This window comes from Paroedura picta, chromosome 1 (genome assembly GCF_049243985.1).
Source record: "Paroedura picta isolate Pp20150507F chromosome 1, Ppicta_v3.0, whole genome shotgun sequence".
In the NCBI taxonomy this organism is placed as follows: domain Eukaryota; kingdom Metazoa; phylum Chordata; class Lepidosauria; order Squamata; family Gekkonidae; genus Paroedura; species Paroedura picta.
Genome location: NC_135369.1, coordinates 33,071,511 through 33,095,271, shown reverse-complemented (window position 1 = coordinate 33,095,271; position 23,761 = coordinate 33,071,511). Strand labels below are relative to the sequence as shown.

The 23,761-nt window shown below is 41.9% G+C and overlaps 1 protein-coding gene and 1 long non-coding RNA gene across 5 annotated transcripts in view; one reads left to right on the top strand and one right to left on the bottom strand.

Moving 5' to 3' along the window:
- XPO1 (exportin 1) overlaps positions 1–23,761 on the bottom strand; it is a 52,789-nt gene that overhangs the window by 7,592 nt on the left and 21,436 nt on the right. For all 4 annotated transcript variants that reach the window (XM_077332797.1, XM_077332807.1, XM_077332787.1 and 1 more), the window contains 14 exons: positions 17,034–17,095; positions 16,901–16,945; positions 16,625–16,806; positions 15,006–15,054; positions 14,332–14,451; positions 14,117–14,245; positions 12,778–12,936; positions 7,028–7,225; positions 6,047–6,185; positions 4,775–4,956; positions 2,822–2,978; positions 2,226–2,389; positions 1,721–1,855; positions 346–529 (listed from right to left, as the gene is read on the bottom strand). In XM_077332797.1, coding sequence (XP_077188912.1) covers positions 346–529; positions 1,721–1,855; positions 2,226–2,389; positions 2,822–2,978; positions 4,775–4,956; positions 6,047–6,185; positions 7,028–7,225; positions 12,778–12,936; positions 14,117–14,245; positions 14,332–14,451; positions 15,006–15,054; positions 16,625–16,806; positions 16,901–16,945; positions 17,034–17,095 — 1,905 coding nt within the window. The remainder of the gene's footprint in view (positions 1–345; positions 530–1,720; positions 1,856–2,225; positions 2,390–2,821; positions 2,979–4,774; positions 4,957–6,046; positions 6,186–7,027; positions 7,226–12,777; positions 12,937–14,116; positions 14,246–14,331; positions 14,452–15,005; positions 15,055–16,624; positions 16,807–16,900; positions 16,946–17,033; positions 17,096–23,761) is intronic.
- On the top strand, positions 11,095–14,082 carry LOC143835352 (uncharacterized). The gene is made up of 3 exons (XR_013230107.1): positions 11,095–11,138; positions 11,717–11,753; positions 13,592–14,082. It is a non-coding gene; the product is annotated as an uncharacterized LOC143835352 (long non-coding RNA).

The following is a 23,761-nucleotide window of genomic DNA, read 5'->3' as shown; positions in this document are numbered from 1 at the left end:
CCCCGCAGCAAGAAGCTTGCTGGGCCGCAAGCTAATCGGCTGCTTCGACAGCCAATTTGCTCACGGCCTGACGAGCTTCTCACTGCGCGGGGGAGCCGCGGCTCGCTGCCCAGGTTCTCGCGGCCCAGTACCGGGCCATGGACCAGGGATTGGGGACCACTGCTTTAGACCACTGAGAAGGATAAGCTGGGGGATCACAAGAGCAGTGAGGACAAAAGCTACATAAGATGGAAACTACAGAGGGAGGAAATTGGGCTCGATTGGAAGGATCCAACTATAACTGAGAAGGCACTATTTTAAAATAAACCTGAATGAAGGTATCAAGGGTTGCAATGTTAGTTTTACCGTTTGCCTGAATAGCCGCAGAAATGTTTTCACTTAGGCACTTGTACACATTCAGCATATCCAAGTAGATTCTTCCCAGCTGAATCACAAATGGATGTCCAACAGCTTTACATGCTCTGACATTGGTTTTCAGGATACTACCCAACTGTTTAACAGTTTCAGAGTCCTTTAGGATGTCAACGTTCTGTGGGCAGAAATAAACCATTTTTGTATATGTCACATAAGAGCCCTGCTGGATCAGATCAGTGATCCAGAGTCTAGAATTGCACACTGACCAGCCAGGTCCTTCGGAGCAACAAAAGGATGTTGCCTCCTGGCGTTGACATTCAAAAAACACTACACGAGTGTGTCTAATTCCTGTTTAAAGCTGTCTATGGCTGTGGCCATCACTACATATTCTGGCATCAAATTCTGCATTTTAACCACCCTTTTGTTTGTCCTGAATCTATTTGTTCTTCAACTTCATTGGATGCCTCCCAAGTTTTAAGTTTTGGGAGAAGGAGCAAATTCTCTCTGGGCTATCACGTCAATCCCCTCCCAATCTGTTTTCTAAACAGAGAAGCCCTAGACTCTCCCACCTTTCCTCACAGGAACAAACTGAACACAGTATTCCAACTGAAGCTGCAGTATCACTAAAAATACAGGGGCATTCAGATATCAGCTGCTTTATTTTCAATCCTTTTCCCCATGAGCCGGAACACAGAGTTGAGTTTAAAAAAAAAATCTCGGTGGCACCCTGGGTTACACTGAACTATCCACTATGACCCCAAGGGCTCTTTCCCTCTCAGTCTCAGCAAGTTCAGACCCCACTGGCATATCCCTGAATTTTGGGATTTTTAAAAATTCCAATGTACATCACTTAAGGCTTACCTACGTTGAATTTCATTTACCACATTGTTGCCCACTCATCATTTCAGAAATCCTCCTGGAGCTGTTCATTTTCACTGTTCTGAATAACTGACATCTACAAACTTGGCCACTGCACTGCTCTCCCCCAATTCTAGACCATTTACAACCACCTGAACAGCCACAGCCCCAATACTACTCCTTGCAGGATCCCAACTGATTACTTCCCTCCAATGAGAGAACACAGTTAACACAGTTCATGGGCAAGCCACTGAGACTCAAGTTTTGCTAGAACTGACTCATGTGCTGAACTATATATTTAAGTTAGATTTAATTACAACTATTTTCCTACATTGGGGAAGGCACTGGCAAACCACCCCTTATTGAGTCTGCCATGAAAACGCTAGAGGGCATCACCAAAGGGTCAGACATGACTTGGTGCTTGCACAGGGAATACCTTTACCTTTTACCTTTTTATTTTCCTACATAATGTGACAATGCTTGCAAGAAAAATACAGCATCTCCTTACTTTTGTGGCCTGTTGAATTATGCTGTCCCATACTTGATTAGGGAGTAACATATATTTTTCTATCAAATGCTCTTGTACTGTTTGGTCAGTTTGTGCTCCAATCATATATCCAACTGCTTCGTAGAAAGTATGTACCTATTAAGAAATATAGCAGAACATATAGTTGAAAAACCTAAAAACTGAGAAACAATCCTGGTATATGTACTTACAAATTCAGACTGTTCTGAAAATAAATGGTCTCAGCTGGGATTTTCTGCTCAATAACTACATAGTCCTACAATAATATGTGTAGCCTGTTTAGATTTCAAAATCAATAAGCTGTATTTAACCCCAGTGTTTGTTTTAAACTTAAGCATGAACTCATCCTAGCCAGTCTGAGTCATATTTCCCCCCATCATGCTGGATTGATCCAATCTAGTATTTTTAGAAGTTTACAGATAGCAGTAACAACACATTATAAAGAATGTGAATAAAACAGTTAAGTAATAAGCAGAATTAAACATACCTGCTGAGGCTGAAGATCACAAATGATAGTATTAATGCTGTTCAGGATCTCGTCAATGAATGGCATTACCTCTCCCACTTGGACTTGAACAAAGTGCCGGCGGCATTTCTGCGCTATTTTAATGAAAGTATCACAAGCCATGTCCTGGACACCATCATGGGTTTCTAAGAGATCCAAATTGTGAAGATTATGCATTTCTCTCACACCCATCTTTCTGTGCAGACATTATATATAAATTGCACTGCTATGACTCATGTTTTTTGTTTTGTTTTTTGAACTGTCTACAGAAGAGAAGTATAACCTTTAGAGTACTTGCCTATTAATCTTTCCTAAATCTAAACACCACCTTAAATAGCATATTTTACCAGCCCTAGATAACACCATCAGGACAGGAAATGTATTTCAGCATGAAACAGCTTTCTCAGAATTTTGGACAATGACCCTGGAGGTCCCTTCCAACTCTATGATACTTTCTATATAACCATTTCTCAAATCCACTTAATTTGGTATTTCAGTGTCAAACTGAATAAATATTTAAACGCAAGTCACAAAGAAAAGTTATGGCATTAAGAAAAACTAATAAAACTCTGAATTACCATGCATGAATTCAAATAGCTTGCTAACCACAGTCTTCAGAAATTTCCAGTGAGCTCTCAAAAACCTTGGATATTGCCCCACTATGTACATGATATTAGATGCAATAATAGCTTTGTTATCTTTCCCACGTTTCTGCTCACAGAGTCCCAGAAGGTCCTTCAAAGGAAAAAAATTGAGCAACAATGAGAGAGTTTCTATGTTTAGTTATAGTAACAATTGTTAGTCATTGCTATACTACACCATGAATCTAATATTTACAAGTCATCTTTTATTAGCTAAATGGAAAAATTAAATATATATAATGTAGAATATTGCATATTCTTATGATGTGCTTCCTTATTTAGTACGATGCTTACAACTAAAATCAACATGGCGATACATAACACTTCATAAATAGAATGTATAAAAACCAGTTTGCATTAAAAACCAAGGACCTCATTGTCTTCTCTCCAGTTGGAGGAAGGGAGACTACAGCGCTATGGTGTTGTTAACTAAGTTGCATGTGGATGTTGTTGTGTAGGGAGACCAGTTGTTGATGATCTTCTGTGGGCCTCACCCATTGGTCTGGTGGAACAGCTATGTCTTGGGGGTCCTGCAAAACTGCTTTAAGTCCAGAGCCTGATCTCATTCAGAAGAGCACTCCATCAGGCCAGTGCTAGGGCAGAGAAAGCCATGGCTCTGGTTAAGGCCAGTTTATCTGGGGCTTCGATCTCAGATTTCTCTGAGGGGAATAAGGAAGAAGGCGATCCTGCAGATACAAAGGTCTCCGACCATTTAGGGACTTTTAAGTACCAGTACCTTGAATTTGATTCTGTACTTAATCTGTACCAGTGTTAGGTCAGCACAGGTAGCTGCATTTGGGACCAGTTGAAGCGTCCAGATCAGATACAAGGGTAGCCCTGCATAAAGTGAGTTGCAGTAGTCTAATGTGGAGGTGACCATTGCATGGATCACAATGGCTGCAGCAGGCGCCAACAAATAAGGTGCTAGCTGCTGTGTCTGAGAGTAAAAAGCTTGCGGGCCAGCATTTGTGATCTGGGACTTCACTGATAATAAGGAGTTCAAGATAATACCCAGGCTCCTGATGGTGGTCAGTTATCTGGACCCCGTAAATAACTAGGAGTTGTAGTGCTTCACTTGGGGCACGCTGACCCAGCCAAAGAACCTCTGACTTAAGTTGGATTCAACTTCATCCGATTCTGCTTGAGCTAATCCACCACTGCGTCCAGTCAACCGTTCAGTACACTCAAGGTGTAGATGGATGGCCATCCATTAACAGGTACAGCTGGGTTTCAACTCACAACAGTGATTAATAATTATTTAATCTCCATGAAACCCCTACCATTTATGGGGACAAATTTAGCTACAAATAAGCGTAGCATAGTCAAGGCTATGGTCTTCCCAGTTGCAATGTATGGCTGTGAAAGTTGGACCGTAAGGAAGGCCGAGCGCCAAAGAATTGAGGCTTTTGAACTCCGGTGCTGGAGAAGACTCTTGCGAGTCCCTTGGACTGCAAGGCGAACAAACCGGTCAATCCTAGAGGAGATCAGCCCTGACTGCTCTTTAGAAGGCCAGATCCTGAAGATAAAACTCAAATACTTTGGCCACCTCATGAGAAGGAAGGACTCCCTGGAGAAGAGCCTAATGCTGGGAGTGATCGAGGGCAAAAGAAGAAGGGGACGACAGAGAATGAGGTGGATGGATGGAGTCACTGAAGCAGTTGGTGCAAACATAAATGGACTCCGGGGAATGGTAGAGGGCAGGAAGGCCCGGAGGATCATTGTCCATGGGGTCGTGATGGGTTGGACACGACTTCGCACCTAGCAACAGCAAAAGCTTAGTATGTTCAGCTACTGCCACTTGTTCAAAAATGCCTACTAAGTCTTATGTCTCCAGAAAAAACTAGGTTGCTTCCTAGAAAAATTAGTTTAAAGTCCTTTGTCCAATCATACCTTTATTACTGTTACAAGAAATCGTTTCTCATCCTCTTCATGCATTGCTCCACTAATTGAGCCTATAGCCCAACACAGAGTGTTTAGATTTTTCCACGACCATTCAGTACCATTTACTTGATTGTGAAGTTTTTCTGTCATTATTCGTTCAGTATCTGCGTAATCCAGATGGGTGAGGTAAACTGGAAAAATAAGGATTTATAAACCTGGTTATTAATTTGAAGATTAGATTTTACAGTAAGTAGTGAACATCTCCTCCTCCACGCCATACCCCTAGATGTCCTGAAGACATAGAGTACTCAGCCGAGAGGAAACACACAGGCACCCATCACAGCTAGAATCTAGTAAGAACAGTGAAGATCCTCTTAGAATTGTCAAGCTTTGTAAGCATTTCTCAGGTTTTTCCAAAAGTCAGATAGCTAACAAAACATATTATACATTTCCGCAGCTTTACACATATCACAATATTATTATAGTCTGTAAGAGATGTCAGTGCTATCACTGTACTACAGATAAGAAAAAAGTGCTGAGAGTTTAAGGCATACAATGGGTTTTGCCATAATTTGAAAAGGCCTCCGGGGATTGCTCAGACTGTGTGGCGAAGGCTCAGATTCTTAAGTTATACTAGAATTCTCAACAAGTGCATTCAACCTAATAAAGAGAGCCAGTTTGGTGTAGTGGTTAGGAGTGCGGACTTCTAATCTGGCATGCCGGGTTCGATTCTGCACTCCCCCACATGCAGCCAGCTGGGTGACCTTGGGCTCGCCATGGCACTGATAAAACTGTTCTGACTGAGCAGTGATATCAGGGCTCTCTCAGCCTCACCTTCCTCACAGGGTGTCTGTTGTGGGGAGAGGAAAGGGAAGGCGACTGTAAACTACTTTGAGCCTCCTTTGGGTAGAGAAAAGCAGCATATAATTTATTTATTTTATTTATTTATTTAGATTTATATACCGCCCTCCCCGAAGGCTCATAAGAATGAACTCTTCTTCTAAGAGTTAATATAAACAGGAAAATAAGTAGCCTGACTATAAATACTTTAAAAAGAACTCTCATTTCCCTGGATTTGTGTACTTCCTTTGGTCCATGTTATAGAGAAGGTGTGATTATAAAGCCCTATTGCCCGCTATTGTAAACTTCTTTAACAGGTGGGACTTAAGGTCTTTCTTTATAACAAGCCAGAGATTCATAATGGTAAATTAAAAGGTGGTATTTATGAAATATAGAAGCAACACAACAATTTCCATAAGTGGTAAGGTAAAATTAACACACCTAGTGTTTCCCTCATGTTCTTGTACAAATTGATAGAATCAGTATCTTTCATGAATTCTCTGACAACTTCCCCTTGGTCATTTTCCACAACTAGCACTTCTTCTGGCTTTGCCATACGGCTAACCATCAACAACCGAACCTATATTTAAGGGGGGAAAAAACATTCGTGTTGTGGCATACATGACATTTTTGAGCATGACATACCTAAATATTTAAAGAGTTGTTTTACAACAAAACTAGGCTTTTCATAACCTGAAGCAGGAAAGTATGTGTCTGAGAGTAAAAAATTTATGTGAAGAAACTCCGAACATGCAAGGCTTCTTTTCCAATTAGAGTATTTAAACAGGGGTATAAAAAAACTTTCACTGACTACAACTAGTTACTGAGATGAATTTATAAAGCATTGGATAATGGATTTTATTGTATTAAATCAATATATATTATTCAAAATAGCCATGATCACAGTTAAGCTTCTTCCAAGAGAAATAAGAAAAGCTTATTCATTTCCTTTTGTAGGTGGAAGAAGAAAAAGATTTAGGCCATTTTGATTTACTCAAAATCAATTAGGCACAATGGAAACCAATGGCACCATTCAAGTCTATGGGGATTTGTCCCTTTTTGTCTTTTTCAAGGCTCTGGGGTGGGGAGTTGAGACAGAAGCACCAAGCTATGCTGTTCTCACCATAGAAATAACAGAGGTTGGATACCTATTCTATGCATGTAAGAGTTCCACTATATCCTATATCATTCCAGAGGGTCTTCTGAACCTAACAGGTGGTTTTTAAGGAAGGAGCATGAAACATCAGTTTTGTGATTACATGTTTCTCTTGATGCCACACAATACATTATTTGAAACAACCAACTTCTACAGATTACCCAAATTCTTTGGATTTTTGATTCTACTCTTGATGAAGGGAGGAAAGCCAAGTGGCTTTAACATAGGAAAAAAGGACCATAAACAATTCAGAAGGTTCTTATTACCTTGGACAGAACAGGTAGGTAAAGTTGTCTCCTGGGTGGAACATCAAAATGCTGAGTCCCCGAAAGTAAAGGAGAAGCAGATGTTGAAAATGGACTCTCCCTATATAGTTCAGCAGCCAGGTGATTCCAGTACTCCAAGCAAATCTTGAAGATTTCAGTTTCCTCAACTTCAGAAACCAGAAGCATGTAATGAAGAGCCTAAAGTAAATTTATATAGAAGTTTGATTACTGAATCAACATTTGAAAAGGTAAAAAATCACGGTTTTATTTTTGAAACATCTTCTTAAAATACATAAAGGAACAACTTTATGTCATTATCAGGTTTTTAAGCGATGCACTAAAATGCTTTTATGACTATCTTTTCCCACAAAGGAAGAGTGAATTGGTGCCTCACCAAATAATAAATATGTTGTAGGTATTTTGTAAACACTATTCATTGACAGGAAAAAATATTTAACAGGACAAAGGATTCCCTGGTCCAAATGGTCAAAAAACAGACATTTTGGCTCATCTGTGCTTACAGCTCTCATATACAGCTCTGAAGTGGTTCCTGCAAACACATGGAATCTATATACAATCACTGCAGACATCATAAAGAACTGGGCCACAGTAATTTGACAAATGGGCCAGTGATAAGAGTCAGATTTCAGGTCTAATCATAAGAACAAAAAAGAAGCCATGCTGGATCAGGTCAATGGCCCATCTCTGACCAAAACTCTATGTTACACTGTTGTCAAAACCCAGGTGCCATCAGAAGTTCTGCCAGTGGGGCAAGAACACCAGAAGCCTTCCCCCTCTGACCTCCAAGCACAAAGAATAAAGAGCATCACAGGTGCAGACATAGTATTCCATCTATACCTTGTAGCCTTTGATGGACAGCTGCTCCAAATGCTTATCCAATTCCATTGAAGCTGTCTATACCTGTAGTGGCCAACACTTAATGCTATGTGTTAATTACTCATTGAGTAAAGTATTTCCTTTTATCTGTTCTAAGCTTCATCCTTTAATTGTCATTTTGCCAAGTTAAAAAGCTCTAGCCTCTTTAACCTTTCTTTATAAGGAATGTGTTGAAACCTTAATCATTTTAGTTGCCATTTTCTGCACTTTCCCCAATTTTTTTTAGGTGTAAGTGATCAGAACTGTACATGATGTTCCAAATCGGGCTATGCCATAGATATATATGGGGGCATTTTTATATGGCTGATTTATTTTCTATTCTCTTCCTAATTATCTCTGGCATAGCATTTGTCTTGTTTGTTGCAGTCACATATTGAGTCAACATTTATCTACCATGACTCCAAGAGCTCTAACCTGGTAAATTCCTGCCAGTTCAGACCCTATAATCAATATATATGTATAGTTAAGATAAGATTTCTGCCCATATTAAACCTAATTTGCCGTGTTGATGCTCCCTTGCCCAGCCTCAACAGATCCCTCTGGAACACAGCATAGCAGTTCTGGAGCGCAGCAAGTAATCTCCCTTCTTCCACAGTGAAGACAGAGCCAAAAAATACAACCAGCTTCCCTCCCAGTGCCCTATCATCCTTTAGGAATCTTTTTAGCCCCTGGTTATCTAATGGTTCCACTGCCTCCCTTGTTGGTTTTCTGCTATTAATGTATTTGATTATTTTTATTGTTGGTCTTTGTTTTTTGCAGTATGTTCATAGTTTCATTTTGTCTGTCTGATCACCAGACAGAATACAGAGTACCTGTATTGGCATAATAAAAGATAAAACAGTGGAACAAGAATACAATAATATATATACAGTCCTTCAATAAAATATAAAGCAGTAGATGCTAGATTAGGAGGTAGTCATATTGTAATGCATAGTTCAAAATGGGGTACACAGAAATTTGTTATTTAGCCGACATGGGGTACAGATATGAATGCCCTTAGTATTGTGGATAATACCTTGAAGATGAAGAGTTGGTTCTTATATACCGCTTTTCTCTACCCAAAGGAGTCTCAAAGTGGCTGACATTTACCTTCCCTTTCCTCTCCCCACAACAGACCCTGTGAGGCAGGTGAGGCTGAGAGAGCCCTGATATTACTGCTTGGTCAGAACAGCTGATCCCAAGACCACCTGGCTGGCTGCATGTGGGGGAGTGCGGAATCAAACCTGGCTCACCAGATCAGAAGTCTGTGCTCCTAACCACTACACCAAGCTGGCTCTCATCTTGGACAACTAGTAGATGGATATCCAGCCCAATGTGCTGCAGTTTCCCTAGAGAAAAGCGGTATGGAATCATAGAGTTGTAAGGGGCCATACAGGCCATCTAGTCCAATCCCCTGCTCAACGCAGGATCAGCCCTAAGCATCCTAAAGCATCCAAGAAAAGAACATAAGGGATGACAGGGCTGGGCAAGGGGGCATATAAGAACCAACTCTCCTTCTTCTTCTAATATACCCGGTATTTGCAACTTCCAAAAAAGCCTAACAGATTATAAAGTAGGGAGTGCATGAAAGTGCATGAAAGTGTATTTTAATCCAGTATTTAAAAGTGTTTAGCCAGGCTCTAGTTTCAGGAGTTTGCTGGCCAAGCTCTGCTGCAAGTATAATGTCTGCAACACAGCTTGGTACATTCAACAGCTTTATAAAGAAGGAAGATTGTTGGCTTTCCAACTTGCAGATGAATGCAGCGATCCATGCAGGAGCGCCATGTAAAATCTGTGGAACTATTTTGGCTTTATAAGTCTCTAGAGTGGCAGAAATATTTTTATTTCCCTTCTGGTGGAAGAACTGTACCAGCAGTGCTGTTTGCCCCTTGGTGGCTTTCAGAATTCGTCATCATCAGAGGTTAAAGGCGAACAATGACAAAGCAGTGTCGGCAGCGAAGCTTGTCGACAATCCAACGAGAGTTGACAATGACAAAAGGTGACGTCGATGCCCGACGCCAACCAGCAGGTGGCGAAGGGGGCTCCCTCTGAGCGGACTGATCAGGAACCGGCAGGTCAGCGCCACGATCTCCAGCCAACATTGATGTCATAGGAACAGGCGTCGGCAAAGCACTCGAGAGCCGGATCTCTGTCGGCAACATAGCATCCCGGCCACGAGATTGTCCCCTCGACACTGAACGTGTCGGCGACAGAGAGGAGGAAATAAGCCTTGATGGTTTTGAAACCGTCGAAATAGGGGGGGAATGACCCCTCGACACAGCCACCGACTTTTCTTTTTAGGTGGTTCAGAGGCAGCTCTCTTCTCCATTGCCACACCTTCAGCTGGGTAGAAGGGGCAGAAGAGTCCACAGGGCGAAGGGATTTTCCCCACAAAGCTGCTTTAAGGCATCTAGCCCTATCATCCCTAGTCTTAGGGGTAAGCTTCCTGCAGGAAGGGCAGTTAGTAATAGAGTACCCTTCCCCAAGGCACAAGAGGCATTTAGTGTGATTATCTGAGCCATCTTGGCCCCACACTCAGAGCACTTTTTGAAGAGTGCCACGAAGAAAGAGAATTAATTTCTCTCACTTTTGAAATATATTTCTCCTCAGAAAGGTGATCTAGCAGAATCAACAAGCTAGCGTCCTTCTTCTGCAACGGCAAAAAGAGGCCTGAGGGGAGAGTTGGCTCCTCCCACATCACGTGACTTTGGGCACGAAAGTCACTCTGTGAGGGGAGGGGCCAGCACTCTTGGGAGCTTTTACACTTTCAGGTATCTAGTTAATTCTCTGTGGCAGGCCTGTGATCCTGGCAGAACCCATGTGGGACTGCACAGAAACCATGAGGATTAAATATTTTTATTTCCCTTCTGGTGGAAGAACTGTACCAGCAGTGCTGTTGGCCCCTTGGTGGCTTTCAGAATTTTTCTCTATAGTTAACCCATCTGCCCATATTTAAAGTGGTTTACATGCTGTATTTGTTTTCCCTTAACCAATGGTACCTACAGAAGGTTTTAGCAAAGATAAGAATCTTAGTTTTATAGTTTATTGGGAGTTTGTTTTCAAGACAGTAATCAATAAATGTTCTTAGGTATCGAATCAGGCCCACTCGCGTTGTTAAGATGATGTATCATATTCATATAACAATAGCAGAGATCCCTCTTTTGCCCACATAAGGTGGCTGTCCTTTTACTTTTTTCAGATGAACAGCTAGATCATTTAAGAAGAGGCTAAAAAGGTGAGGAGCAAGGATACATTCTTGTTTAACTCCAATATTTATGGGTATTTCGGCCATAAAGTTCCCATCCATCATGCATTTGATCTGACAGAAATTATTGCTATGGAGCTTCTTAATCAAAAACAGCAACTGTTGGTCTATTTAGTTGTCCTAATTTATGTCAGAGTTTCTCATTTGGTATGGAGATGTTTTGAGATCGATAAGAAGAGTTGGTTCTTATATGCCGCTTTTCTCTACCCGAAGGAGGCTCAAAGAAGCCTTCCCTTTCCTCTCCCCACAACAGATACCTTGTGAGGTGGGTGAGGCTGAGAGAGCCCTGATAACACTGCTGGGTCCGAACAGCTTTATCAGTCCTGTGGGAAACCCAAGGTCACCCAGCTGGCTGCATGTGGGGGAGTGCAGAATCGAACCTGGCATGCCAGATTAGAAGTCTGCACTCCTAACCACTACACCAAAGGGCCATGAATAATTTGCCCCGTTTGGTTTTGAATATTTCCTTTTTTTATAGGTGATATTATGGCATTAAACCATGACTCTGGAATTTGTCTTGTTCTTGTTTGATTTATCCATGTAAATAGATTTGCCAACGGTGCCGCTCACCAGTCTAGCTTATAGGTAAGTACTTCTGAGGGTATTCCATTCGGGCCATGTATCATCCCACTTACATTTTATTTGCCAAATCCTGCGGTCCTCTTTATTTACCTCACTCAGACTAGCTTTCCACTCCTTAAAAGAATCATTCTTACCTTTTATTGGCTCTTACCTTGTTCATTAACCATGCAGGTATTTTTAATACCTATTTGTACCTTTCCTAACCTGTGACATACGTTTAACCTGAGCTTCCAGTATTGTGTCACTGAGAGTATCTAGAAGCCCAATCTCTTTCTCCTGACTTGAACACATATTGACTAGTCAATGTGTGGGTAGTTAAAATCATTTATTATGATTTGATTTTCCACTCCTCCGTATGCAGCCAACTGGGTGACCGTCCTATTAGAGCTGCTCTCACAGAGCAGTTCTATCATATCTCTCTCAGCCCTATCTACAGCCCAACAGGTATCTTTTGTGGGGAGAGGAATGGAAGGTCGCTGTAAGCAGCTTTGAGACTCCCTCGGGAAGTGAAAAACAGGGTATAAAAACCAACACTACTACTTCCCTCCATCACAACATCCTTGTGAGGTAGGTTATACTGAGAGTGTGTCATTCAGACGTTTCCATGGTAAAGTGGATTCAAGCCAATGACTCTCAGATCCTATTCTGCCAGTCCAACCACTATACCATACAGCAGGGGTAGTCAAACTGCGGCCCTCCAGATGTCCATGGACTACAATTCCCAGGAGCCCCCTGCCAGCATTTGCTGGCAGGGGCTCCTGGGAATTGTAGTCCATGGACATCTGGAGGGCCGCAGTTTGACTACCCCTGCCATACAGGTTCATTGCATATTGCAGAACTGTTACAAACAACCCACGTTTTGTGTGGGGTACAAGAATACATAATGCTTCATTAATGTTATCAGATTACTTAGTTGATCATTAATAGAGATGTTTAGCATGTCAACTGCATATTAACTGCAGTACTTTAGGGAAACAGGAGATTTGTCTTCCAAACACTTGGTGCAGATGCCCCCCCCCCCACTTACTTCCATCAATGTCTCCCTCAGATTTAAACGTTTTTCTATAAGCTGCCCATGTTCTTTTAGAAAGGTACAGAGAAACAAGCTGAGGTTCTGAATGAAGTTCTGTTCATCATCTTTCCCATTTGAGTACGCAAGTCGGATGTTGGTATTCAAAGGAAGCATCTAGAAAGGGTGTAAGTTACATGAAAATTTAGAACATGAAACCTTGTTCATTACAGTTGTTTTGCATATTTCCTACTATGAACCACAACCTCAAAAATATCACCCTTCTTTCTGGAGTTATATATTCCAGGTTGCAGCTTGTACCTTACCACAGTTTGCTTTTCTTTAGGATTGCAGAAAAGTAGTCCCACTGAGATAAGTGGGACAAATTCGATTGTAAGTCTTAACAATTTTTGCAGAACTTATCTTACTCTACATAGCATGCATGCTTAAGCGTCTGGTATGCAGTAAACTTATACATGAGGAGTGAATACCAAACATCAAAGTTGAACTCTAAATGACAAGCTGTTGTCTGAACATATGAAATCCAGTAAAACACGAAATAAGAAAATTCTATATCGGGCAAATTCTATATTGTATGGCTTTTTCCCTGGAGTATTTTGGAAGCAAAAACTTTTCTGGTCACCTCATCAGAGCACCTATGGTTTTATCCTGAAAACAGAAGTTTGCAATTAGCCTATTCACTGCCACCTGCTGATGTCATCTTTCTGTTAATTGTTAGTGAAGTCTACAGACAGACTAATTCATAAAAACAGCTGACATGGCACATATAAAATTTGACTGAAGGGGACCAGACTCCACTTTTTTTGCACAGGCTGGAAACTGGCATTTCTGAAATGCACCAACTGCCTTAAAGAGAGAATTCTCATCTATCTACTCTACTCCATCTACTGAGAGAAGCAAACAAGGTCACAGAAGTGAACAGCCTGCTCTTTCAATGGGATACAGCAAAAAAACAAAAAGCCCAATCTCGGAAATTAAGCAGATTTGGCCCTGGATGGCACTCGGAAGTAAAATGAACATACCTAGTGTTTCCCTCATGTTCTTGTACAAATTGATAGAATCAGTATCTTTCTCTGACAACTTCCCCTTGGTCATTTTCCACAACTAGCACTTCTTCTGGCTTTGCCAGAAATACCAGGGTCTTGAGGAGGGGGCAGGGCATGGCAAACCACCCCCAAATGTCACTTGCCTGGCTGCCAGACAATTTTAGGATCACCTGGGTATATGACACATGCCATTCAAGAAATAAAAAATAAATAAAAAGGAAGTGACTGAAAGTGAATAACAATTTAGCGACTGAACAGGATGATTCTGTATTGCACCAGTTTAGAGTTACCTGTTTCAACTGCATCATGGTCAAGGTAAAGAGTGTGACGAATTGTTCCTCATACTGGCTTACACTGACACCAGCAATTTCTGTGAGGCACTTCAAAGAGACATTTCGGAACATGGGGACATTTAAGAACTGTAACAAAAATGTATAAAAAGGTTAGTTGCAATAAAATCCCCTTGTTAGTTACAGAAGATTTCCAATTGAGAACAAATACTTACTTTGTATATTAGTGTGCTGATCAGCTTGGTCTCAAAAATGTAACCAAGTGGAATCCAGTTAAGGAATCGTAGCAAAGTTTCCAAAGTCGCATGAACAAGGGGAGCGTTTTGTGAATTTTCCTGTTAATAAAGCCATATATAAGCATACTCATTACATGGCAAAATCTTTTAGGCTTTCAAGTTTCAGTTTTATTTCAATATAAAATCAACTTAAAAAAAACTTGTCACATATAAGATCAGCATTTAACTGTAATACTGCAGCCTTGATTAAAGAGCTTAAACATCTGTTTATGTATGTTGCATGTCCTCATGCAAAAATGTGCAATGTTATGTTTTATTTCTGAAGAGAGATCAGAGAGAAGCAGAGAAATGTTGAACTGCTCTGATCTTCTTGGGGAGCTTGCTAACACTGGTGTGGCATATTGTGAGCGAATGTCATTATAGTAGGAGCAGTACAATAGCACATGCTCCATAGTCTCAGTTTTTCCTGCTTGGCAGGGACACAGGCATTGTGAATAAGGAATATGAAAGCATCTGCCTTCCAAAAAGGCTGAGAGCAGGAGACTGAAGCATGCCAAAGCAAACATTCTTTGACATTTTGGGACTTCCAATGCTGGCTGGAAAGGGTTTTTAGTAAGATATACTGCAGTGGAGAGTTTTTGCATTAGACTTACCATCACAAACTGACACAGCTGAAATATCTGTGAGAATTCATTGCACATGCTGAAAGAAACAAGAAGAGAAATTCAGCCCCTATGTTTAATCATACTTTGACTATCCACAGTAATCAAGACCAGCACCATCTAGGGGTATACACCCCCCCTCATTTCAGGTTTATTGGGCCTGAAACTATTTCAGTATTTCAAAAACAAACAGCAAACAAAAAAAATCGGATTACAATACCAATATGATATTAGAATTTACGATTTTCTTAAAATCCCAATTGGGGAAGGGGTCTAATCTTGATAAGTAACCATCTATCCAGATAAGTAAACAAGGGTATAGTTTTGTGGGCTCATCTGTATGATGCAATATTTGGTCTTACTATGAAAGAGAGCCAGCATGGTATAGTAGTAAAGTTAGTCATCTGACAGAAATGCTGATTTTATGAACTTAGGCTGATTGTGAGTGGGTGGGCAGGAAGGGATGTGTCAATGTTTGTCTCTTGTAGCTCTTGCCTGCATACCCAGGGAATTGCTAATCACTGTGGATTTCCTCCAAGCCAGGCTGGATTCTGGAGATTTTTGGTGGAGGCGATCATTTGGGCATGAAGTTGGGGTCACTGTGGGTAAGCAGGTGGTTGTGGGTTCCTGCATTGTCCGGTGGGTTGGGCTGGATGGCACTGAAGGACCCTTCCAACTCTATGATTCTATAACAGTGGGCTCAAGTCTAGATAAATGAGTTTGGTTCCTAACTCTTCCACATGAAGCCTGCTGGGTGGCTGTGGGCCACTCAGTTCTCTCAGAACTCTTTCAGCCCCACATACCACACCAAGTACATTACTGTGGGGAGAGGAAGGGGATGCAATAGTATGCTCCTTTGAGACTCCTCAGGGAAGAGAAAAGCAGGGTATAAAAACAAACTCTGCTAAAAGCTGCAAGTTAAAATGTACTTAAAAGTGCAGTGCAAGTACATTTGATACAGCTTATATTTAGTTTAGTATAAATGCAGTAAAAAGTAAAGAGACTTCAGATCTGAGAGGCTGGCAGGAGCAGCCATGTTGTGGGAGCTGCGAATAAATAGTGGGTAGTAGGAACATGAGTGTAGATCCTGGTAATACTAGACAGGGAAGAACGCAGAACACTCTCAGTCCCACATATCTCACAATATACATTATTGTGGTGAAAGGAAGATAAAGCAATTGTAAGTTGTTTTGAGATTCTTTAGGGTAGAGAAAAACAGTGTAAAAATCCTTTTTAAAATTGACCATCCATCCTGAAAAATCCCAAATATTTCCCAGATATTTTGGTTGGTGGCCATTTTGGATAGCAGAAATTCAGTTGCAATGTAAATCTGGCTGAAAGAATAGCTGGACAATACCTGTAAGGTATTGTTTGGCTCAGATATATCGAATGCACATCCCTACCACCATACAAATTCAAAAAGCAAAAGCACATGCTCTTTTACAAACAAAATTTCCAAATAGTTCAATTTCTTTATCACCAAGTTAAAATATAAACTGTTTATAGAGTGTATGAAGCAAAAAAAGAATGTCAGTTGACATAAAAATACATGCAACAGAAGACCACCAATTCAAACTTGAAGGCAACATACAGTGTAAACAACCACTTGCCTGTCTTTCAAATGTTTGGCTTTCACTTGCGTTATCTGTCCACTGGAAAAGTCAAAAACCTCTTCACTTAGCAGTTTTAAGATTACCATGTTGTTCTGGCAAAGGCTCTCACTTGTCCTGCTGGCCCCCACTATATCACTGATGAACGTTGGCCAATGTTTTGGCCACTCCTGTTTTAGGATCTGAAAAGGAGAACATCCCATGTGATTGGATCAGCTCTGTCTTTCTGCATAACTTTTGCTAAGGTAGTATTTTAAAGCTACAACTGAACCTTACCTGAACAAGAATCATATTCAGTTTCCCAATATATACTTTCTCTTTCTGGAGGAGGGAGAAAAAAAAAGTGTTACTTGAGTCTTTATCTAGTTCAAAAGGAACCCCCAAGCCAATTCCCTGAGGTCTCACTCACTTCCACACATGATGGGTCCGATGAGGTCTTGATAATTAAGCCAACAACGTACTTTTTGATACCTACAAGACATTAGATAACTCATTACATATAAATCTACATGTGTAAAAAAAATAACACATACTATATCCTGTTCTCTTAAGAATAAAGTCAAGCTATGCTACAGAGCCTCTTATGGCGCAGAGTGGTAAGGCAGCAGACATGCAGTCTGAAAGCTCTGCCCATGAGGTTGGGAGTTCAATCCCAGCAGCCGGCTCAAGGTTGACTCGGCCTTCCATCCTTCCGAGGTCGGTAAAATGAGTACCCAGCTTGCTGCTGGGGGGGTAAACGGTAATGACTGGGGAAGGCACTGGCAAACCACCCTGTATTGAGTCTGCCATGAAAATGCTTGAGGGCATCACCCCAACGATCAGACATGACTCAGTGCTTGCACAGGGGATACCTTTACCTTTTTAAAAGACACATGAACTGCATGATCAATATATGTATTTTCATTTAAAAATACACATATTCTGCCTTTTATATTAAAATTAAAATCTAAGACCGCTCCATGAGAGCGGTATAAATAAAACAGTAAGGGCCCTGGTGCCCTGTCCGGGATGAGGAAGGGGAGCCGTTGGCCCCTTCCCCCCAGAATGGCAAGCGGAGGGGCCCAATCGGCAGGCGCTTCCTCCGCTTGCCATTCCGGCCCCAAACCCCTTGCCATTGAGCTGAGGAGTTAGGAGGCGCAAAGCGTCTCCCGCCCCCCCACCAAACCGCTGCCTTCTCTGCACGCCGTCATTGCTGCCGCTCCAGCCAGCTGCCCGACATGGGCAGCCTGCTGGAGACGGCGATGGGGTGCTGCTCGCGGCCACTCGAAACCGCACACCTGGCATGCGGCGCGCCCACCACCGGGAGCCTGCACCTGCGCACAAGGGATAGCCCCTTCGCCACTTCTTAAAGTCCGAAGCCGCCTGCAAGCAGCCCGCCGCAGTCAGACTTCGCCCCAGCATGACGCCCAGACTCACGGTGGTAAGCTCCACTGCGGCCTCGCCTTCCCTCCGCCACCACTGCCACCCCCACCCAGCGCGATGTCCCAACCCCCCAAAAGCCCCCGCGACCCGCCAGCCCCCGCGACCCGCCAGCCCCCGCGCTCCGCCGACTCTCATCACACACGCATACACACACACAGCCACCTCGCTCTTCCCCCGCCCGCCCTCTCCCCCTTGATCCCCCCACTCTCTGCTGCTGCTTCAACACACTCACCATACTCTTCCCTCGCCTCCACCGCCCGCTGCAGCTTCTACATGCACGCACACTCACACACCGCAATCTTTCCTCTCCCCCTTGATCTCCGCTGCAGCTTCTACACACACGCACACACACATACCACGCTCTTCCCTCGCCCCCTCCCCCTCAGCTTCTACACACACACGCACACACACACCATGCTCTTTCCTTGCCCCCTCCCCCTCGATCCCCTGCTCTCCGCTGCAGTTTCAACACACATACACGCACACACGCCCATCTCCCCCCCAACACCAGACCCTTCACGCACACCCCTCTGCCATCCCATTCCACCTACCTGCATGCCTTCCTTCCTTCAGACTTCTTCACTTCCTCTCTTTCTACATCTCCATCCTGTCTCTCCCTCTCACTTGCTTCCTGTCTTCCTGCTTTACTTCCTCTCCCACTTCCTTTTTTCCTCCCTTCTATCCATCCAAGCACTCCTTCCCCTCCTATCTCCCTCCCATTCCTCCTTTCCTCTTCTACCTTCCTTCCCTACATTCTTCCTCCCCATCCACTAGCGCCCGCTGTATTTGGGTTACAGTGGGCTTAATTTCTAGTATAAATATAATACACATTACCTCACAGATAATGGTAAATCTTGTTTATTACCTACTAATATGCATTGCTGAGGAAATTATTATTATTATTATTATTATTATTATTATTATTATTGAATTTATTTCCCGCCACTCCCTTGCGGCTCGTGGCGGGTTACAACAGTATAAACCCCCTAAAATACATTAAAACCAAATAACATGTCAATATCCACAACCAAATAACATGTCAATATCCACAAAGTTTATTTATGTTCAAACTTTTATACCGCCCCTCACGACAAGTCGTCTTGGGGTGGTTTACACATAAGAACCATTAAAATACAGCATTAAAACCTCATAAAACCCCAGTTTTACAAAAACTAAAAAACTTTAATCAGTTAAAAGCACACACAAGGCATGTTTTGCCTTGTCATTAAACTTCTGGTTTACAACTATGAAAACGTCATTACTGCAGGGAAGGAGGGGGCAGTTGTTGCTCAAGATGTCTCTCAAACAAAATACTGATTGTCTCAGATTACTGAACGTCAAGTGTAGGCATAAACACGGTCAGTGAAGAGACTGAACGATGCTTGTATTATCCACCTCTCTTAATGTACACTCGTGCCTTTTTAAACTCTACCATTAAACTCTTAGGTTTTCCTTCTTTGGGCCCTCTACACCACACGAGACTGTCTTCTTTCCTACCTATCATGGGATTTATATTCCTCCATTCCCAAAGGCTTATGGTGGATCACAATATCAATAAAAGACCGTATAAAACCCCATAAAACATAACATATACTTAACAAATAGCACTCTCCACCCACGTACTACTTCCCTTCAGACTAAATTCACCATCACTTTCTTCCTCCATTAAATGTTTCCTTTATCACTCTCTATGAACCCAAACATTTCATCATATTTAACCCACTTTTATTTCTACTCTGTATTCTGAAGAAGAAGAAGAGTTGGTTCTTATATGCCGCTTTTCCCTACCCGAAGGAGGCTCAAAGCGGCTTACAGTCGCCTTCCCATTCCTCTCCCTACAACAAGCACCCTGTGGGGTGGGTGAGGCTGAGAGAGCCCTGATATCACTGCTCGGTCAGAACAATTTTATCAGTGCCGTGGCGAGCCCAAGGTCACCCAGCTGGTTGCATGTGGAGGAGTGTAGAATCGAACCTAGCATGCCAGATTAGAAGTCCGCACTCCTAACCACTACACCAAACTGGCTCTCCTGCATTCTGCATTCTTCCATGTTCAGTACGCTCAGGATCTACACGATATTCACTCACAGCTCCCACAACAAGGTTGCTCCTGCCAGTCTCTCAGATATGAAGTCTCTTCACTTTTTATACTAGACTGTACTTGTACTACAGTTTAAATAATTTTTAACTTGCAGCTTTTAGAAGACTTGGTTTTTATACTCTGCTTTGCTCTTCCCATCATACTATTGCCTTCCCTTCCTCTCCCCACAATAATGTACTTTGTGAAGAATATGAGGCTGAGAGAGTTCTGAGAGAACTGTGAGTGGCCCAAGGTCACCCGGCAGGCTTCATGTGGAGGAGTTAGGAACCAAACTCAGTTATCTAGAGTTCAGCCCATTGTTCTTTATCACTACACCATGCTGGCTCTCCTTCATAATAAAACCAAGTATCCCATCATGCACAAATCTAGGCCCTTGTTTACTTGTCAGGATAAGGGGTTAAAAGTCACGCATTCAACCCCCTTGCCCAGCAAGTAGCTTTGCTTATGCTAATTTGCATGATGGGATATTAGGTTCTACTATGCAGACCAAACACTGCAGACACCACTGTTCTTTCATGCAAACAGAGATAGGCACTTGCTTTAGCTCTTGTTTTAATACTATCATCCAAGCCGTAAGCAAAGTCTGAATTCAGAATTAATCTGAATTCACCTATTTTTGCTGTTATACGAAGCACACATTGCTAACCTTTTCTATACTGGTGCCAATTAAATTAGTACGACTTCCCTGAAACTGCCTTGAGAATTGTAGGTTGGTAATATGCCATTCTTCCTCTCCTGCCACATTCTTCAAGAAAGCATTGATGACAAATCTATGGAAAACTTAAGAGTAAGGGAGGGTAAATATATGAAGCTGCCTCAGACCAAGTCAGACTATTAGCCCATCTACCTCAGTATTAATCACTCCAGATGGCAGCAGCTCTCCATGGTCTTGAATCTGCTTATCTCAGATGCTTTTCCACTGGAGATGCCAGCTTCAATTGCTGGTGTATTCTGCCAGCAATGGTTTTATTTTTATCCTCCCTTCTTGCAATAACAAGTGATAGAAGAGAAATTACCCCTTCTTTAGATGAAGGATTTAGGGTAGGTGCCCATCTTGGTGTGATCTTAATAAAATTTGTATACCCATGTCTGACTGGAGAGAAGTATATCCAGCCTACACTCCCCTCCCTCTTCCAGTTTTCCAGATGTTACAAGTGCCAATAAGCAAACATTCAAATGACCAGCTTCTGCTGCAGCTTCTTAAAGGAGAACAGGGAATCAGGACCTATGGACAAACACACACACACACACACAAACACACACCAATTCAGATTTTAGATCTTCTCTGAAAACAGGGATCTACATGTTGGTTAAGAATCAGAAGATGAGTTTAAGATTGCACTCTAGCACTATGATCTTACTCAGGTCTTAGAATATATGTAGAGGAACAAATGCATGTCTTGAACTAAATATAATATGTACATATAATGTATGCTATTTTCGTTGCCAGGGTGAGATAAATTATTTTATTAGCGTTTTATTGTGGGGTTTCAAATGTGTAACCCACCATAAACCGGCTTGGCTGGGAGTGGCTATAAATATAATAACAACAACAACAACTTGGTATATGTAACTAACTTCTATTGACAGACTACTGTAGTTTGAGAAATCACAAGTGCACTCAAATCATAATACACCACGTTTTAAACATGATAAATATTCAATTTTATAGTTATACTGTACCCATCTAGGTGAAAATGTTAAGGAGCAAATGTAGCTTAAGGAGAAAATATTATATTCACATTAAAACCTTAAAGTTGTACCTTCTGACATAACAATATCTGTTCTCAGAAGTGTTTGTAAACACTTGGCAAAATCTGCAAACTAATGAGATCAGAAACTTAATACTTAAATTCAAAGTTATTTAACCATTGCTTCTAAAGGTTTTCAATTCTGAAAAGAATACTGCTTAAAATTAAGACTTGGTTCTTTTTCTGCTGCCCTCTAATCCAAAAACGTACAATAGCGCATACAATAAAGTTGCTCCTAGCTACATTGTGATAGGTATGCCACACATGTCTCTTCACGTTATTTAAATCAAAGGAACATCATCAAAAGTTCGTTTAAAAGCCACTTGATAAAGAAAATCACAACTTTTATGGACCTTGATTCTCAAACTCTGATTTTTCACAACACTAGATGTGATTGTATCAACACACAGAAGAAATTTTCACTAAAAACATGGACAGTATTCAAACAACAGGGTTTTAACCGCATATATGGACTAGCAAAACAAGATGTCAGAAGATGCTATGGTAGGCCTGTAACAGAGCACAAGTTTTTGGCAGAAGTTTCCTAGGTAATGTGACAAAAGTACTGAGGATATAGAAAAGGAAATATTCCAAGCTTGCTTTAACAGTGCTTCTTTTAAACACATGAGATGTTTGAGAGGCTTCAGAAACCAAGTGTTATTAACCAATGTTATTAACATTGCCAAGGCAGAAAGGACAGCTTCTCACATAGACTTATTGCTTTGTAGCAAATGCTAGGTGCAGAAGGAACCCCCCCCCCCCCCGCTTACTGCCCTTGACCTCCTTTGGCCTGACATAAAATAGGAAACCGAAAAGGTTTGGTTTACTATACCTAAGGTCCCAAACTCTACACTATAAGAGGCAGCTATCCAGGGCCAAGTGTCCCAGGACAAGATACGTCCACCTTTGGGTGTTCTACAGAGCTATCCATTATCATAAAGCTTCTAATCAGCATCATTCACTCCCGTCTTCCACTGTTTTTATGCTGGCCCCATCCTAATCCTAGACCAATTTCATAAAACTCAAGAAGTTTTATGTATCTTCCACCCCACTGCTCACATAAACCAATAAACCAATACTGGTAAACCAATACTGGCAGATCCACTAGCTTCCACCACTGTATAACTCTTATCACCACTGTATAACTCTGTATAACTCTTCCATCCAACCCTTTTAATCTTCATTCCTTACCTAGTTTTGCTACCTCTTAAATCCTTCTTCCAATATTATTTCAGTATTGGCAATGAGTCTAAGCTAAAACAGCAGTAACATACCTCAACACTGAAGATGGCTCAATTCTCCACCATGTTCTTGTCCTCTGCTACCCAATACTCTCACTGCAGTCTCTACTGCAAATGCTCAACTAAAAGGTCCTAATTAATGGCAACAGCATACATATTCCAAACCCCTGTCCCCATGTAGTCACTATATTGCTGAAGTTATCCTGCAAACTCTGCCAGTGTCCTGCAGTAGCATGGTGTAGTGGCTCACAGCAGCGGCTTCTAATTTCCCACTCCTCCACATGCAGCCAGCTGGACAACCTTGGACTCATCACAGCTCTGATAGTGCTGTTCTGACCTAGCAGTCCTGTCAGAGCTCTCTTAGCCCCAACTACCTCACAGAGCATCTGTGTGGGGAAAGGAAGGGAAGGCAATTGTAAGCTGCTTTGAGGCTCCTTCAGGTAGTGAAAAGCAGGGTATAAAAACCTTCTCACAGGAACTTCCGGAAGGGCTTTCCAATTTCAGGCGCAGTAAAGCTCCAAGGAAACTTTCTGAACCCTGCTCACTGTAGTCCGCCTATAGCCTAACCCACACTGACACGCCTTTGTAAGAGGCTGGCGCTTCTAAGTGTTTCACTGATGAAGTTG